Consider the following 17,168-nt stretch of genomic DNA (forward strand, 5'->3'; position numbering starts at 1 on the left):
CAACAGTGTAAAAGTGTTCCTATTTCTCCACATCCTCTCCAGCACCTGTTGTTTCCTGACTTTTTAATGATCGCCATTCTAACTGGTGTGAGATGAATACCAGACACTCTTAAGAGGAGTGCACATAGAGCTTGGAGCAAGAACTAGCCTAACTGCTGTGTTGCCACTAAGAACAACAGCCATTTATTACATTAAGTGCCCACTGTGTGCCTGTCCCATGCTACTCATTCCACAAACGTAATGCTTTTAGTCCTGCAGTAACACAGCAAGATACAAGGATGCTATGAGCCAGGAAAGGGAGTGCCCAGCATCTCGTGGCTGCCCACCAGTGGCAGAGTCAGCGTCAGAATCCAGGCCTGTGGTCTCTATGCCCCCCAGGTTGCCCTTCCACACCCTGCCACTCCCTCCTCCTCTGAGTCTGGCAGGCAGTGAGTCAGTACCGCTCTCTTCCCATCCATCACCCGCTGTGAAGACATGGAGAGGGGCTAATGCTGCAGCCTCACTGGTCCTTCAGCGTCTGATCTGCAACCTAGAGGGAAATCCCACACCTGAATGCTGTCTTTCCGTCTCTTGTTGATGACGACTCTCCTTCGCCTTCTCAAGGTGGCGAACGTGATCATCTCTAAACATAGAGACTTACTAGGCGAGCTGTTACACCTCCGTTCCAGTTAGCCATGTGCGCCACTGGTCACCGGGGAGCTCTGAGCACAGCACTGTGGTTTAATAGGCTGGCCGAGAATCTCATGGACTCCTAAGGCTGGCGTAGGCTCAGTCCTCATGTGGCTCTTCGCCATCCACTGCTCCCTTGCCCACCTCATCCCTCCCTTCCCAGCGTCACTGCAGAGTAGAAATATTAGAGGAAAAAAACAAGACATTTTGCAAGCCAATGTGGTATATGTGTGTGTAATCATTGAAACTCTGACTTGTGACATTAACTGCCCGATCTTCCCGAGACGCAGAGAGGAATGACTAATGAAGCAGAGTTAAGGAACAAACAACTTCCAGCGAGGAGATGACTTACTCAATTCATGCTGCAAGATGTGAGTAAGACTTCTCTGGGCGGAGGTACGGAGGAGACCTCTCTGCCCTCTGCATGCCTTTCCAGCTAATGGTGACTTCAACCACAGCAGGCACACAAGCAAAATCAAGAGAATTTCAGACTTGACCTCATCCAAACCTCCCAGGTGGAGAAACTGAGGCCCAGAGATAGACCTGCTAGAGTCACATGCCACTGGTGGTCAGGACAAGAGGCTGGGTCCCCAGACTTAAAGTCACCAAAGTGAGCCAGGCCTGCCCTAAAACAGAACAGAGGCAATCATTTTTCACAAATTGCAGGAAAAGCACTCAATGGATGGCATTTTCTCTGTTTCTTTAAACTTGCTCTTATAAGCTGTACAACCATTTTGCTCAGCCCAGTGGATTCACTTTTAATATTTTATCTGGTAACTGAGCTCATGTTATTTATTTTTTTCTGCTGAAATTGTTTCTCAGAAAACCTGTATGAGTCATTCTGTTTTGAGAGGCAGCTTATTAACGTGTAGTCACATCTTCTAATGGAAATACTGTTCCTTGTTCTGCTGACATTATAGAATTAAAGTACCAGCATTTCACAGTGATTCGCAGAGAACACTTCGACTTCCAGGAACTCTGCTACCTGGTCTAGTTGCACCTTGCTAAAACTTCTTCCTCGTGAGGGCACTGTGCGAGTGAGCGTTGGCCGGGTTAGGAGGGGGCTCAGTGGCAAGGTGGGGAGAGAAGGGTCAGAAATCTCCAGGTTCATAGGGGCTCCCCAGTTTATGTGTCCTGGGGCTTGGTGGGGGCCCCAGATCTCTCGGAGGGCAGGGTGAAGGCAGGTATCTCTATTTTCTGTAGCCCAGGGCCTGGCACACAGTAGGTACTTCATAAGTGCTCACTGAACTGCTTGGTGAATGGTCATCAGTCTCTCTTGCCTGGCAAAGTTGAGCCAAGGCTGTGTGCCCCAGGCAGAAGCAGAGAACTGGGTAGGAAGACGGGAGGCTGAGAGCTTTGAGTCAGGGGGTGTTGGGGGCTCACGGTCTGCTTGTGTCTTTGTATGTCCTGAGTGTGAGCCAGTGACAGGGGCAGTGTGGGGGTCCAGGAAGACAGAGGGCTCAGGGTGAGACAGGCTGGGAAGGGAAGCAGCCAGTAGGGTGTGAGCTCATTGGCTGAGGGGATTCTGAGCTAGGAGAGCTCCTCTCTCCTGTCCTGGGATTCTGGGGCCAGAAAACCGTGAGACGGAGCCATGCTTAAGGGCTGGATTTCTGGTGGACTCCTTACTCTGCTGATGTGACTGTTCTGATTGGTTACCCCGGGGCAGATGTGTGAAAGCCCCAGGAGCCCCAGTCATTGGCACCGGAGTGCGTGGGTCCTGGTCCCAGCTCTACATCTGTTAGCTGCATGTGACCTTGGGAAAGTGATTTCATCTTTGTGCCTCATTTCCTCCATCTCTAAAATGGGATAATAGTGATCTCTACTTCGTGGGATGGTTTTGAGGATTCGATGAGTTAGTGCCTGAGAAATGCTTATCACAGACCGGGGTAGTGTCAGGTGCGGTGTGAGTACCCCCCCGTATCATCTTTCTCGTGTCCTTCATCATTGCCCTCCCAGGGCACCAGCCTTTGCCACAGCATTCACGGTTTTCCTTCTTTTCCTTCCATCCCTGTCAGGTCTTGGCCAACAAGAGCCACCTCTGGGTGGAGGAGGAGGTCTGGCGGATGGAGATCTACCTCTCCCTGGGAGTGCTGGCCCTCGGCACGCTGTCCCTGCTGGCCGTGACCTCACTGCCATCCATTGCAAACTCGCTCAACTGGAGGGAGTTCAGCTTCGTTCAGGTAAAGTAGTCTCTTGTCTGCCGGTAAGCTTCAGCGTGGCCCTGGCCCACCTCTCATGAGTAAGTGCTCCACCTTCGAGAACTGCCTGGGCTCTGATCATCTGCACAGCAGGACCACTCAGTGAGACGCCAGGCCTGCCTGACCCAGAGGGCCCATCCAAGCCTTCTGATAGGGGCTGCCCGCTACAAACTTAACCTGCCAATACATGAGGAAGCCAGACACAGGCAGGTGAAAAAATTACATTCCAGGACACTGAGCCCTGGGTCCACTGTTCTCAGCTTCTAGAATTCTTGAGCTTTCCAAACAAAATGGAACGACATGAAGTCATTGGACATTTTGCTGGTCTAGGTAGGAGTCAGTGGGCTAGGGAGTGAGCGAGCCTGGTCCACCACCCTCCACCCCTCGTCTCAGCCTGGCTCTGTTGTTCCCCTTAACCCCTTGATTCGTGCAGCGTGGATGGGAGACAAGCATTAGGACCCCAGTTTATAGGGGATGCGGCACAGCTTTTTCCCAAATGCCATTCCTATGAAACAATCCGGAAAAGGGAGGTCTGTCATCAGATGAATTTGAGAAAAGATTTACTCCCCCCTAAGAGATCACAATGCACTTTGGCACATCAAAGATTCTAATAACATCTACAACAAACAAACCTTTGTCAACCAGACTTACTGGAGCATTAGCACCCTCCCCCTCCTTTTTTCCAAATAACAGCTATCAGCACTCCACAAGCTGGGCACTGTGGCATGTGGCTGGGATCCCAGCTACTAACAGAGGCTGAGGTGGGCGAATCACTTGAGCTTGAGCGATCCTTCCAGGAGTCAGAAGTTCAAGTGTCCAGTCTGGACATGATAGCAAGACCTCGTCTCTAAAACAAACAAACAAACAGACTCCACAGAACACACTCTGGGAAATGCTGCTAGTGGCAAGTTTCTTTCTGCATTTGTTCATTCAACAAACATTTATTGAGCACTTACTGCAGGCCAGGCATCCTGCTAGGCCTGTGATGCAATAGAGAACAAGACAGGCAGAGCCATCTTTCCATGATAAAGGAAACGGAGGCGGGGACATTGTTTACATTTCTTTGGCATCTCCCACTGTTCTCCACACAGAATCTGCGGTCAGTGTTGGCGGATTAACTCCTCCCCTCCCTTGGGTGGGAGCTGACTAATGCTGTATCCTGCCATTGTATCAGGGCAGAGAACAGCCATCCTATCCACCCCCACTATCAACAGAAATCTGTGCAGGGAGGACGTGGTACAGGACTCAGGGACAGTGACAGCGTAATGCTCTTATGTAATCCAAATTAATCGCTCCTGACCAGGGATGCTTCACATCCATTGGAACAACACAGAGTTGTAGCCATGTATTTTTTAAAGTGTGTCTGCTTCTGAATCTCCCTGACTCTGCTCATCTCCGAAGGTCCCTGGAGGAGGGCTCAGGCCTGACACATGCTAGCATACGAGAAGGGGAAGAATTTTATTTATCTGCCACTAATCCCCATGTGTCTCACACCCAAATCTAGGATTCTCCTCTTCCCACCTGGAAGTATCTGGCGTGCATGGCTTATCCACAATTAAAACGGACTGCAGGCTGCTCCCCCCACCAGAAAGCTGCTCCCTTAAGCAGCCATAGATTACATGCCCTGGCTCTGGCTGCCAGAGAAAGCCGGTGGATTTGATTTTGTTAGCAAGAGCTGACTGAGACCCTCGCAGCTGCCTTCTACTTTACATATTAAAGCGTTGAAATACAAATAGGACAGTCCTTTTGTCACTGCAAGAGCGGGGTGGTGTTAGGTGGGTAGAAAGGCAGGATTTTACTTGTGGAAATCAATGCCTGCCTTCCATCCACAAAAACCAGATGTCAGTATGGAGGAGGCACTGTCAGCGTCGCCTGGGAAGCCCGGGTTCCAGCTTTCCCTCCCCCCAGCCCTGCTCTGTAAGTGTGGGCAGAGCATGTCTGCTCCAAGAGCCTCAGTTTACACCCCTGAAAAATGGAGTTAATGCCCTACAGGGATTTTACGAGCCACAGTAAGAGATTATGTGTGAAAGAAAAATAAAAAGCATGTTGCTATTATTCTTAGGGTATCTGGCCACATTTCCATTATCCCTGACTAAGCTACCAGCCATCCGTTTCTGAGTTCAGTAGGAGACAGTGAGATAGAGGCCAGGGAACTCCAACGCTGGGCCTAAAAGTGGTCCAGGTCAGTGTTTGCAAACTGGGGGACACTCACTAGTGGATCATGCAATTGATTCCGTGGATCACAAGCAGCATTTAAAAAATGAAGTAAAATAGAATGACAAAGAAAACAGTGGAGTGTTTTGCATGTTGTCAGGATACTTTTTCAGTTATGTGGATTTGCTAGTTATATTTGCAAATGTAGCATACCTCATTGTCTACCGGGCAGTAGAGAAAAACATGATTCTCACTGCGAGTCCCTGTCGAATAGGTTGAAGCCAGAGCACTCCTGGAGAAATAGATAACCCAGGCCTGCCTCCCATCCATGGACTCAGATGCTGAGGGATGGCTCTGGCAGTCTATTTTTGCAGCTCCCTGAGTGACTGATAGGTGCGCATGCCACGGCGTGTGGCAACTTCCAGTGCAGGGAACACGGACAGTGGAGCCAGAAGACCTGAATTTCAGTCCCAAGACCCCCACTTACCTGCCCTGAATCATCAGACAAGTTTCCTAGGCTCTCAGAGCTGCTGCTGCTCGCTTGTGCCTGTGTCCACCCCATATGGTCATTGAGAGGATTTGAGCTGGACACGTTAAATGCAGGATGGATGCAGCCAACCGTGGCATGCTGGCTTTGAAGGGAAGCTGCAACCTTCTCCTGTGAAGTTAGCACGGCCAGCGAGAAGCTCCGTGAGCCCCATCACCCTCCCCTACACACATGTCCACGGCAGACACCACGCTGCGGGGACAGCCGTGATTCTTGAGGAGCCGTGGCTGACCCCTAGATCTGTAATGCTTTTGTTACCGGAAAAGGGTCCCGATCCAGACCCCAAGAGACGGTGCTTGGACCTCACGCGAGAAAGAATTCAGGGCCTGTCCACCGAGTAAAGTGAAAGCAAGTTTATTGAGAAAGGAAGGAATAAAAGCATGTCTACTCCATAGTCAGAGCAGCGGCGTGGCCGCCCAGCAGCTTACACGTATTGTTACTTCTTGATTATATGCTGAACGAGGGGTGGATGATTCATGAGTTTTCCGGGAAAGGGATGGCAATTCCCAGAACTAAGAGTTCCTTACCTTTTTAGACCATATAGTGTAACTTCCTGACATTGCTGTGGCATTTGTAAACTGTCATGGCGCTAGCAGGAGTGTCGTTTTTTGTTTTTTTTGTTTTTTTTTTTTTTTTTTTGAGACGGAGTCTTGCTCTGTCGCCCAGGCTGGAGTGCAGTGGCGGGATCTCAGCTCACTGCAAGCTCCGCCTCCCGGGTTTACGCCATTCTCCTGCCTCAGCCTCCCGAGTAGCTGGGACTACAGGCGCCCGCCACCTCGCCCGGCTCGTTTTTTGTATTTTTAGTAGAGACGGGGTTTCACCATGTTAGCCAGGATGGTCTCGATCTCCTGACCTCGTGATCCACCCGTCTCAGCCTCCCAAAGTGCTGGGATTACAGGCTTGAGCCACTGCGCCCGGCCTGCGGGAGTGTCTTTTAACATGCTAATGCATTATAACTAGTGCATAATGAGCCATGAGGATGACCAGAGGTCACTCTCATTGTCACGTTGGTTTTGGTGCTTTTGGCTGGCTTCCTTACCCCAACCTGTTTTATCAGCAAGGTGTTTATGACCTGTATCTTGAGCCGACTTCCTATGTCATCCTGTGACTAACAACGTTTAACCTCCTGAGAATGCAGCCCAGTAGGTCTCGGCCTCATTTTACCCAGCCCCCATTCAAGGTGAAGTCGCTCTGGTTTGAACATCTCAGACACTTTATTTAACTAAAAACCATGGAAACAATGTGTTGATTCCACAAAGAGGTGACTTGCGCTCGCATTTATCCTTTTGTTCCCAAAGCCGTTTTCAAAGCTTTACATTTTATTTTGTGTTCCTTTGGGTAGTTTTTGTTATCGTGTTGGTTTGGTTTGGGTTGTGCTAACTGTTCCAATTCAGCCAGTTAAACATTATTAGATGTTAGACTGCAAAATACCCCAGTCAGAGCAGCTCAGCTCATCGGCACAGAAAAATGAGGGTTCAGCTTTCAGAACCTAAGTTCTCTCCCAGAGTTAGAGGAACTGCCTGTGACCTTGCCCACTCCAGCCACCTGCCTGAAATAATGACAAGACCAGCCTGACCCCAGCTTCGTGAGCGATTGTCCAAAGCCCCTTCGCGCCATAGTAATTGAGCACCAGCAGGAGCTACGACGACCTGGCTGTTTCTTTTTTGCTAACAAGTTTACGTATAATAAAAATGGCCCTAGCTTGGGGATCTTATTAATTGCCTCATGACAATCCCTCTCCTTCTTTTGGGCTTCTTTGGGTTCCCGGATGCTTAAATTGTTCCCAAGGAGAGTTTTCGGGAAAGAAACTCTCTGGAATACTGCAGGCTTCCCACTGGGACAGGAAAGTCAAAGGCCCTTTGTTACTGGCTGGCCTTTGGCTGTCGGCCCTTGCTATGAACCACTAGCCTGAGGCTGGAGCTTCCTGCTGTCTGCACCATGGGATTTTGGATGGCACAAGCATGAGGATATATGAACAGGAGCAGCTGACTGCCACTGGTGGGCCTCGGAGCAGTGTCTCCACACTGTCCCTGTGCAGAGCCCAGAGTGTCCAGCAAAAGGCATCACTCTCCAGATCAGGGGCTGGGGACAGTGGCCCACACAGACCAAACACTGGAGCTACAAGGGCAGAGCTACTGGAGCTACAGTTGCCCGAGGGAGATGCGAAGACCTCACTGGGGCCACTAAGGCTGGCTTTCCAGGCCTGGACGGGCTCCCATTGCTGCCCCTTCTAGAAAAGCGCCACGACACAGAGGTGGGCGCCAAAAGGCCTTCAGTGGGGCTTTGTCTAAGGAACAGATAGGTCCAGGTCTTCCCCAGTCAAGTGACCTGAGCAGAGGGGCCCGTGTGGACTTTTCACCCTGAAGCTAGAAGGGTGTGGTGACGACAGTCTCCTAAATGAGTGGTTTAGTCCTGGCTGCCGATCAGCCTCATCTGGCGAACCTTAAAAAACAACAGATGCCCACGTCCCGCCCCAAACCAATTTAATCTGAATTTCTGGGAGTGGGGTTTGGGCACTAATATTTTACCCAAGCAAGCTCCCCGGGTGATTTTAATGTGTAGCAAGGTTTGAAAAGCACAGTCTGATAGCCACAGACTGACAAACTCCCGGGGATAAAGGGCATCACCCAGCCATCTTAGCAACACCAGTAAGTCCACAATGAGGAGGGGTGGGAGGGCCCACAGTGAATTAGGGCTGGGAACCTGGCTGGGGAACATCAGGGTGACTGACTTCAAGACTTACTCTTTTTTTTGAGATGGAATTTCACTCTTGTTGCCCAGGCTGGAGTGCAATGGCATGATTTTGGCTCACCACAACCTCTGCCTCCCGGGTTCAAGTGAGTAGCTGGGATTACGGGCATGTGTCACAACACCTGGCTAATTTTATATTTTTAGTAGAGATGGGGTTTCTCCATGTTGGTCAGGCTGGTCTTGAACTCCCAGCCTCAGGTGATCCGCCTGCCTCGGCCTCCCAAAGTGTTGGGATTACAGGTGTGAACCGCCACACCCAGCCAAGACTTTTTCTTGATGGTCAGTGCTGGGGACCTTTTTAACCACAGTCTTCCACACCAAGAGATTAGAATTTAGAAAAGTTGGGGTGGCTGAGAAGTTGCAGGGGATTTGGAATTATTGATAGACACTTCTGGAAGTGGCAAGGATTTGCTTACGTGTGCAACTGACAGTCAAGGAGGCTTCTCTTTGGGAGGTGACTACATTAAAATGATAGGAATTCACTGTGAGTGACAGCACAAAGCCCATGGTGGCTTCCTCACGCTTCGTGGTGAGCCAGAAGTTGTTAAAGACCGGGCCAAGAAGATTCTGGAAGTGGACACAAAGCCAAGAAGAACCAGAGAGGGTAAGGAGGGATAGAGAAGGTTTTATTTGGTTATTTTACTTGGGCCCAAGGATGTTGAACGTGAGAACCTGTCTGTGAAATTGTAGTGTGCAGCCATTGGAAAATGTTTATTATTATCTTTAGCAAAAGCATTACAAGCCATTCTCTCACACCATGTTCTTTCACTCACTGATGTTCACCGTCCTGGTGTCTGTTCTGGAGCAGGCGCAAACGAAGGGACACACACACACACACCAGGGAGGAGCAAGAACGGAGCCCAGTGTGGAATCAGACCCACTAAGAAACACATCTGAGGGGAGTGCAAATAAGAAGCATCTGTCAGCCCAGGCTCTGGATTGACGCCGACAAGCCGGGCTAGAAGGGAATCCATAGAGACCTCCCAGAGGTCTCGGTGTGCCGCCACATTTAAATTACACCCTCGCAATGTCTCCTTGGAGAAAATGCGTATGTGTTCATTGCTTGATGGGTCATTGCTATTTCCATCCCTGTGTAATAGACATGGTCTGTCCTGCCCCAAAGCTCTCAGTGGCTCCCCAGTGCTCGCAGAATTCAGTCAGAGCCCCCTGTGCCACTCTTCCTCGCTCTTGGTGCCCTCTGCTGTGTCACTGCCTGCCCTGTCTAGGGGACTAGATGGAGGCGACTGCGCCTACCCAGCGCTTCCCCCTCTGACTTTAGCTTTGGAAATTACTTATCTCCCACTGAAGTTGATTAAGTGGACTGCCCAGGGTTCATATCAGTTGAACCAGCACCAATAGTAGAACCTGGATCTCTTCCTTCGTGCTCCATGAGAACTCGTACATGCCAAGAGGCTGGAGTCACAGAGCAGCACTTCCCAGCCATTGGCACATTGCAGCTCCTACAGAAAGTCATGCTTTGTGTGGTGGGTCAGTCACTCTTGGCTGGAAGTGACCACAAAAGCCCACACATGGTTCAAGGGGTGGGAAGCTCCATTGTAAAATGGCTGGGACCATTTCCATTTGGAGTTGAATGGTCTCTTCTCCCCACGGCCACTAATCTCCTCCAGAGGGAAGAGTAGGCCCAGCGGGGTTTCCACCCGGGATATTTATAACCCAGCATGGGGCGGGAGGTAAAGGTCTGGCATGCACAGAGGGCATCTGTGTGGTGTTCTGGGGCTTTCTATATGGTGCCAGGTCACCCAGACCACAGGCCCCATGAGTGGGCCTTCGCTACTGGTGCCAAATCCACATGCCATCTGTAAATTATTTATCTTCAAGCTAATTTAAAATCAATCCACTTTTTATCTGATCTTAACTTAGGCCAAATGTTATCTGTGAAATTATGATTTTGGTATGCAGGCAGACACTTGTTACTCTAATATACATTAAAATACACATATAACTGGTAAAATTTGTATACACACACACACACACATATACATGTATATGTATATATATATTTAGAGACAGGGTCTTGCCCTGTCACCCAGGCTGGAGTACAGTAGCGCAGTAGTGTAGTGGCACAATCTTCGCTCGCTGCAGCCTTGACCTCTTGGGCTCAAGTGATTCTCCCATCTCAGCCTCCCCAGTAGCTAGGACAACAGGCACATGCTGCCACAGCCGGGCTAACTTTTTTGTATTTTTTGAAGAAACAGGGTCTCACTATGTTGCCCAGGCTGGTCTCGAACCCCTGGGCTCAAGCAGTCCGCCCACCTACGCCTCCCAAAGTGTTGGGATTACAGGCGAGAGCCACCGCAGCAGGCTTTAAATGTTTTTTAAACTTCTTTGAACTTAATTCCATCTGAAATCATCCAGCAGCCTCCAGAGATACAAATAACCAAGTTAAGGAAAAAACATGGTTATATGGTTATTGTAAGGAATCCACATGACTTTGTCAGTCCTTCGACACCTTCAGCATAGAAGCATTCTTCCCATTTTCCTGTTGTGGAAGCTGAGGCACAGATTGTTGAGAGTTACCATAACATCCCACTAAGAGTGTTAGAACTCCGGTTCCAACCCAGAGCCACAAGTGCTAAGGCCACCCTCCTTGCCCTCCGCCAGGCCAACAAATGAGTCGTTGGCAGGATTGCTGCATCTGTCATCCCCTGGCCCTAACTCCAGCCTTTTTTTCGCTCCACAGTCCTCGCTGGGCTTTGTGGCCCTGGTGCTGAGCACACTGCACACGCTCACCTATGGCTGGACCCGTGCCTTCGAGGAGAGCCGCTACAAGTTCTACCTGCCTCCCACCTTCACGCTCACGCTGCTGGTGCCGTGCGTCATCATCCTGGCCAAAGCCCTGTTTCTCCTGCCCTGCATCAGCCGCAGACTCACCAGGATCCGGAGGGGCTGGGAGAGGGACGGCGCCATCAAGTTCACGATGCCCACGGACCACGCCCTGGCCGAGAAGACGAGCCACGTATGAGGTGCCTGCCCTGGGCTCTGGACACCAGGCACACGAGGGACGGTGCCCTGGGCCTGCTAGGTTTTCTTTCCTCGGTGGCGCAGAGCGGTATAACTGTGTGCAAATAGGAGGTTTGAGGTCCAAATTCCTGGGACTCAAATGTATGCGATGCTATTCAGAATGATATACACACATATGTGTGCTATGTATTTACATATATTCCACATATATAACAGGATTTGCAATTATACATAGCTAGCTAAAAAGTTGGGTCTCTGAGATTTCCACTCGTAGATTTAAAAGCAAGTGCCGTATGTTAAGAGAAGAGCAGATCATGCTATTGTGACATTTGCAGAGATATACACACTTTTTGTACAGAAGAGGCTTGTGCTGTGGTGGGTTCGATTTATCCCTGCCCGTCGCACCCCCACAACTCCCCTTTTGCTACTCCCCCAAGGCTCTTGCAGAGCTGGAGCTCTGAGGAGGAGGGAAAGCAACAGCTCTGCCCAGGGTCACCCCCGATGCCTGTGAGCAGGGGCCGGATCTCTTCCCTCCACCTGGGGCAGCAGCAGGAGGACTGGGGAGGAGCAAAATCAGGCAGTCGGCCTGGAGTCTGTGCCTGGTCCTTTGTGGGGTGGTGGGGGACTGGGCTGAAGCTGCTGCACCTCATCCTTGCTGAGTGCGGGAGACATTGTCCCTAAAAGTCCAAAGTCACCATGGAGCCTGCAAATGCATCCTCCTGTGAGAGTGAAGTCACCTCCTTGCCAGAGCCATTATGAACCTGGCTTGAGAACAAAGCGTAATTTCCTTCCCGCCTTTAAGCTGGTGATGAGCATCCTTTAAACCACTGTGCCTTCTCACCCTTTCCATCTGTAGTTTGAACATCTCCCAGGAAGGCCTAGAGTAGACCCTTTAGAAATCAGCCCAAGGGGCAGAGCGAGAGAACACACTAGGGAGTAGAGCTCCCCGGGCGCCAGAGTTGAGCCCTTTCAGGGACCCTGCCTGGGCTGAAGGATTGTCTTCATTAAGTCGGTCCTGGGGAAACATACTGGGGATTCCAGATGTCCTCTGGCAGAGGACCCCGAAAACCACACTGGCTCCAACTTCCTCCTTGTGGAGCATTACACTTCAAAACAGTGGGGAGCAACTTTTCCACCAAAGCTACAAACCTGAAATGCTGCTGCCCCAAAGCACAAGAGGAGAGAGCACCGCCGGGGCCACAGGACGTCTGTCGTCCAGTCACACGCCATCCTCGCTGCTTCCTCCTGACTCTAGCTTACTTCCCCTGTGGAGAAACAGGTGTTCTTGGCTGAGCCCCCAACCCCCTGCAGAACCAGGGTGATCTGCCACCAAAAAAAGCATCTTTGAAGACAAAGGGGGTGAGGTCTTGATGAGTCTCCTGGGCCCGAAGGCATCTTCTGATAGAAGGAAGCCAGTAGGGCCGGTGAAGGCTGCCCAGACAGTGTCACAGATGAGGCTGCCCCTGCCCCCCAGGGAGGCTTCATGAGCTCACGTCTATGGAGCACATGAGGGTTCTTCAGCGAAAAGCAGGAGAAAAGCCCACCGCAAGGATAGCTCATTAGGTACATGACCGATGCAGGGAAGGCCACGCCGGGCAAGCTCTTCCTGCTGGTGTTTTCCATCTGCCGTGCCGAGGCTGAGCGGCAGAAACTTGTCTCATAAACTGGCACTGATGGAGCATCAGCTGTGGCCCACAGAGAGCCTCGCTGAGAAGGGGGCAGGTAAAGCAGAGATTTTAGCATTGCCTTGGCATAACGAGGGCCCATCGATTCACTAATGAGAGGCAGAGAGAGCATGGGTAATGGAGACCCACAATGATCCCCAACGCTGGTGGGTACGGGCTGCCTGCCCTGGGCCAGGGGATGGCTCCTTATACCAAAGATGCTGGCACAGAGCAGAGCCCGGTGCACGTCCTCCCCTTCCCACCCACCTCTGGCTGAAGGTGCTCATCAAGAGGGAAGCGATCCTAAGGTGGGTGGCAGGAGGGAACAGGTGCCACCTGCTGGACAATCAGCACATGAAAGGCAGGCGAGCTGTGTACTGGGCCCTGACCGTGCGTCCACTGCTGTCCTCCCTACCTCACCAGGCTACTGGCAGCAGCAGCCCCTGAGAGCACATCACTCCCTACAGCCTGGTAAATTCCATGTGCCTCTGGGTACAAAAGTGCCTCCACAACATGATCTGGAAATCCCAAATGCCACAGTCTGAGGTTCATATCTAAAATCCATGCCTTCAAAAGAGTCTGTGTAATTTTTTTTTTAACCTGGTAGACGGTCTAAAAAGCAGTGCAAATAAACACCTAACCTTCTGCGAGCTTCAGGCTTTTATTTCTGCCATGTAGATCACATATCCATTCATCCACTGACTCCAGAGCCTTCAGCTTGGAGCCTGCTCTCAGGCAGGCAGTATGCAAGGACTTGGGACTGCCAAGGTGAACACAGTGCTCTGTGCTAGAGCTGGCCAATGAGGAAGGGCAGATGCGCAGACCTAAGGGACTAAGGGACATGCCGGGGAGGAAACGGGCAAGATCCAGGTGACAAGAGTGTCGGGTGGGGCGTTGGGATGTGAAAGGAAGGCTTCCTGGAGTGGTCAGAAGTCTGAGGCCTTGAGTGCAGGTAAAAGCAGCAGAGCTTCTAGAATTATCATGTGCCTGGGAGTCACCTAGGAATGTGGTTCAAATGCAGGTTCTGATTCACGGTCTGGGGTGAGGTCTGAGACTGTGCATTTCTAATAAGCTCCTGGGTGACCTGGATGGTGATGATCCTCGGACACTCCGAGCAACAAGGGCTTAGATGGCATTCTTTGCCTCTGCTGTGCTGTAGTCTATGGCACAGTAATCAGTGCACACACATCTCTGTCCCCTCAACCCTCCCCAGGAGCCTGCATTCCCCTGGCAGCCCTGGCAAGGTACATGTCTGCACACTGCTATGACCCCGTGTTCTCTTAAAGGCAAAGGGAGAAACACTCCATCCAGGAGCCACAGCCTCGTACTTTGTGCTTCGCAGGGGCTGCGGCACATTGGCCCTGGGTCCATCGGGAAAACAAGAGGAGCTCTCTTCAGAGACCACCCACCTATCATGCAGCCGAGCCTTCCTGCTGAAGCAACCAGACTGCCTTATGGTACAGGGTGAGGAGACAAGAAACCCAGTGCAGAAAGTGGTCTAGTGGCTAAAAACCATTGATTGGGAACAATAACCGAAAGATGGCCCTGCCATTTTGAGTTCATGATAAGGATTTTCCAAAGAAAGAACCACGGCCAGGAAATACATTCAGGACAAACAATTTTCAAGGTGAAAAGCATCTTGTGCTTGGAGGTTTACTTTTCTCCTCTGTGTCCTCCCGTGCATAAAGCTGGGAGAGTTAACTTTACAAAGAAGTAATCAAATAGTTGAAAAATACACACTACTAAGGTAGCCCATGTAAGAACTAAGGAACCACCAAAATCACTCATACCAGTTCAGGAGAGAAAGTTATCATTCAGCTGTCTGACTCACTGAATCTTTCCCAAAAGCAATGAAGCTGGCTCTTGGAGTGCAGAAGCTTTCTTGTGCTGGGCCACTTCCCTGGTCTCAACCAAGAGACAGTTGGCTCCACTACAGCAGAAATTCTCAGTCCCATCAACGATCACTGACTTCCTCTAAGAAATACTTTGAAAATCTCTTTACTAATTTCTGAAATTAAATTCAGAAATAATATAACCTACCTAGGCATATAATTTTTAAAGTCAATGTAAGGTCTAAATTGAAACACCAAGTAGAAGTAATTTATACTAAAACATACGTATGTAACAGTAATAATGAATAGTTATTATATTACTAGTCTTACAATAAATAAATTGCTTTTTAAATGCAGTGATACTCAACTAAACATTATTGACTTTCTTGTAGCTGATATTTTAAGATAAAGACTAAAGGTATGTGTGTGTGTGTGTTTGTGTGTGTGAGTGTATTGTGTCCACTGTGAGTGTTTGAAATTGTGTTGAATGCTATAAAGAAATCACATAGGGTCAAAACCAATAAATGTCAACCAGATTTGGAAACATGGAAACCTAATGGTGAGAATTTCAGTGGGACGTTGAGGGTAAAATCCCAATTGAGTATGAATAAGAAGGAAATGGAGACAGTAATTCTGGACAGCTCTTCTGAGATTTGGCTGTAAAGCAGGGGAAAGAGAAAGGATTGGTAACGGGAGGGGTATAGGGGGTTGAAGGAGGACTGGTTATTGTTTTCCATGGTTCTGACCTGAACATGTTTTAAATGCTTCTGGGGAATAAACAAGGTGAAAAGGAATGATGGAAGATGAGAGAGAGAATGATAGAGAATCACAAAGTCCTGGAGGACATTGGGAAGAGATGAAGTGCAGAGTACAGGTGGCTTTGGAGGAGGAGGAGCTTGTCCTTTGCCACTAGGAGAAAAGGGGAAAAGAAGTGGCTGAGTATTAAGGGGAGGGGCTAGTTGTGATGACACAGCCTGTGACAGTTCCCTTCTGACGTTGTCTGTTCTTTTTAAAAAAACAGTCAATCCCTTCTGCTGAGAACAACAGGGGAGGAAGAAGGTTTAGCTCTGAAGGTTGAAGATGGACAAAACCGTTGAAAATAACTGTTGGAGAAAATGTAAAGGGAGCGGACCAGAAAAACTGATAGGGTTTAAAAAACAAAAACAAAATTTGTTTATAACCATTTTTTATCCAGAGTGAAATATACCAAATTGTGTTTCCTGGGAAGTGTGCAAAGTAGATTTTTGTTTAGTTAAATTCTGTTTTCCCTCACCAGTTTCTTTAATAATTCTAGGTAGTTTGTCTTAGTTGAGTGTCATCTCTAATAGTTACTCAAAAATGCCTTGGCTTCATTTTTGCTTTCTCTGTTCAGAAATGAACAGTCACAAATGGAACTTTGATGCACTAGGCAACCACAAACCTCTACTGCCAATCCTCCCGTAAAGTGAATAATCAACGCTCTTGCTTACTGAGTGTTGATTTCATTTATTGGACCAGAAACCTAGCTTATTTCTATAATTCTCATATATGAAGAGTCTATTCTTAAAAATCTAATTTTAGCCAACATTTAAAAGTTCCGCAACTAGAGAATTCATTCAGACTTTTAACTTCCTGAAGGGTCTTTCTGCTTAAAATACAATTAGTTCCTAAACAAAAGACATACTTTTTAAGGCAATACTGAATTTGCAGGAAGTAGGGGAGATCACCAGGACAGAAAATAAATGGGAACACACACAAAAATCAAAAACAAACAAACAAACAAAAAATAGCTCTCCTTGGCTCCTGGCAGAAGCAAATGCAAGTCCTTTCTGAAGAAAAGCAACCTCAGTTCAGATCAACCACATAAGAAGCTTAATATTTACATTAATAAACCATAGGTGAGAATCAGTGGAAACAAAACCTGAAGGACTTAGAAGAACAGAATTGTCAAATATAGGATAATGATATATTAAATATCTAAAGAATTAAGAAATAGAGTTGCAAAATATAAATAAGCAATAATATACTATAAAGGCACAGGCATGGTGAAAAATGGAATTTTCAGAAATAAAAAATGATCAGAAACAAACAATTTGATGAGTTTAACAGCAGATTGGAGAAAATTATTGAATTTTAAAAGCTAAAACAATTACCCAGGATGCAGAAGAGAGACAAATGGATAGAAAATATAAAAGAGTCATTAACAGAGATAAAGGTTAAAATGAACAACTCTAACATACAAATAATTGGAGTTCCAAAAGGAAAGAATGATGAAGAGGCAAATTTTAAAGAGATAAAGACCAAGGATTTTCTAAAACTAGTGAAATACTGGAATCCAAAAACGCTAAAAGTGCAATGTATACCACCAGGCAGGAAAGCAAATGTAAAAGTA

At 48.6% G+C, this 17,168-nt stretch overlaps 2 protein-coding genes across 7 annotated transcripts in view; one reads left to right on the forward strand and one right to left on the reverse strand.

Annotated features, from left to right (window-relative positions):
- The window catches only part of STEAP3 (STEAP3 metalloreductase), a 45,671-nt gene extending 31,231 nt beyond the window's left edge, over positions 1 to 14,440 (forward strand). For 2 of the 6 annotated variants that reach the window (XM_023185166.2, XM_023185167.2), the window contains exons 4-5: positions 2,685 to 2,849; positions 11,021 to 11,547. In XM_023185166.2, the coding sequence (XP_023040934.2) occupies positions 2,685 to 2,849; positions 11,021 to 11,302 (447 nt within the window). In that variant the 3' untranslated portion in view covers positions 11,303 to 11,547. Of the gene's footprint in view, positions 1 to 2,684; positions 2,850 to 4,371; positions 5,413 to 11,020; positions 13,614 to 14,307 lie in introns of those variants that run through there. The other 4 variants (XM_023185170.2, XM_031936406.1, XM_023185168.2 and 1 more) reach the window with 3 other exon arrangements.
- The window catches only part of C11H2orf76 (chromosome 11 C2orf76 homolog), a 91,203-nt gene continuing 86,466 nt past the window's right edge, over positions 12,432 to 17,168 (reverse strand). The window contains exon 8 of the transcript XR_002725013.2: positions 12,432 to 12,566. The gene's annotated coding sequence lies outside the window, so the exon portion shown is untranslated. The remainder of the gene's footprint in view (positions 12,567 to 17,168) is intronic.

The sequence above is a fragment of the Piliocolobus tephrosceles genome, chromosome 11, assembly GCF_002776525.5.
Source record: "Piliocolobus tephrosceles isolate RC106 chromosome 11, ASM277652v3, whole genome shotgun sequence".
Classification (NCBI taxonomy): domain Eukaryota; kingdom Metazoa; phylum Chordata; class Mammalia; order Primates; family Cercopithecidae; genus Piliocolobus; species Piliocolobus tephrosceles.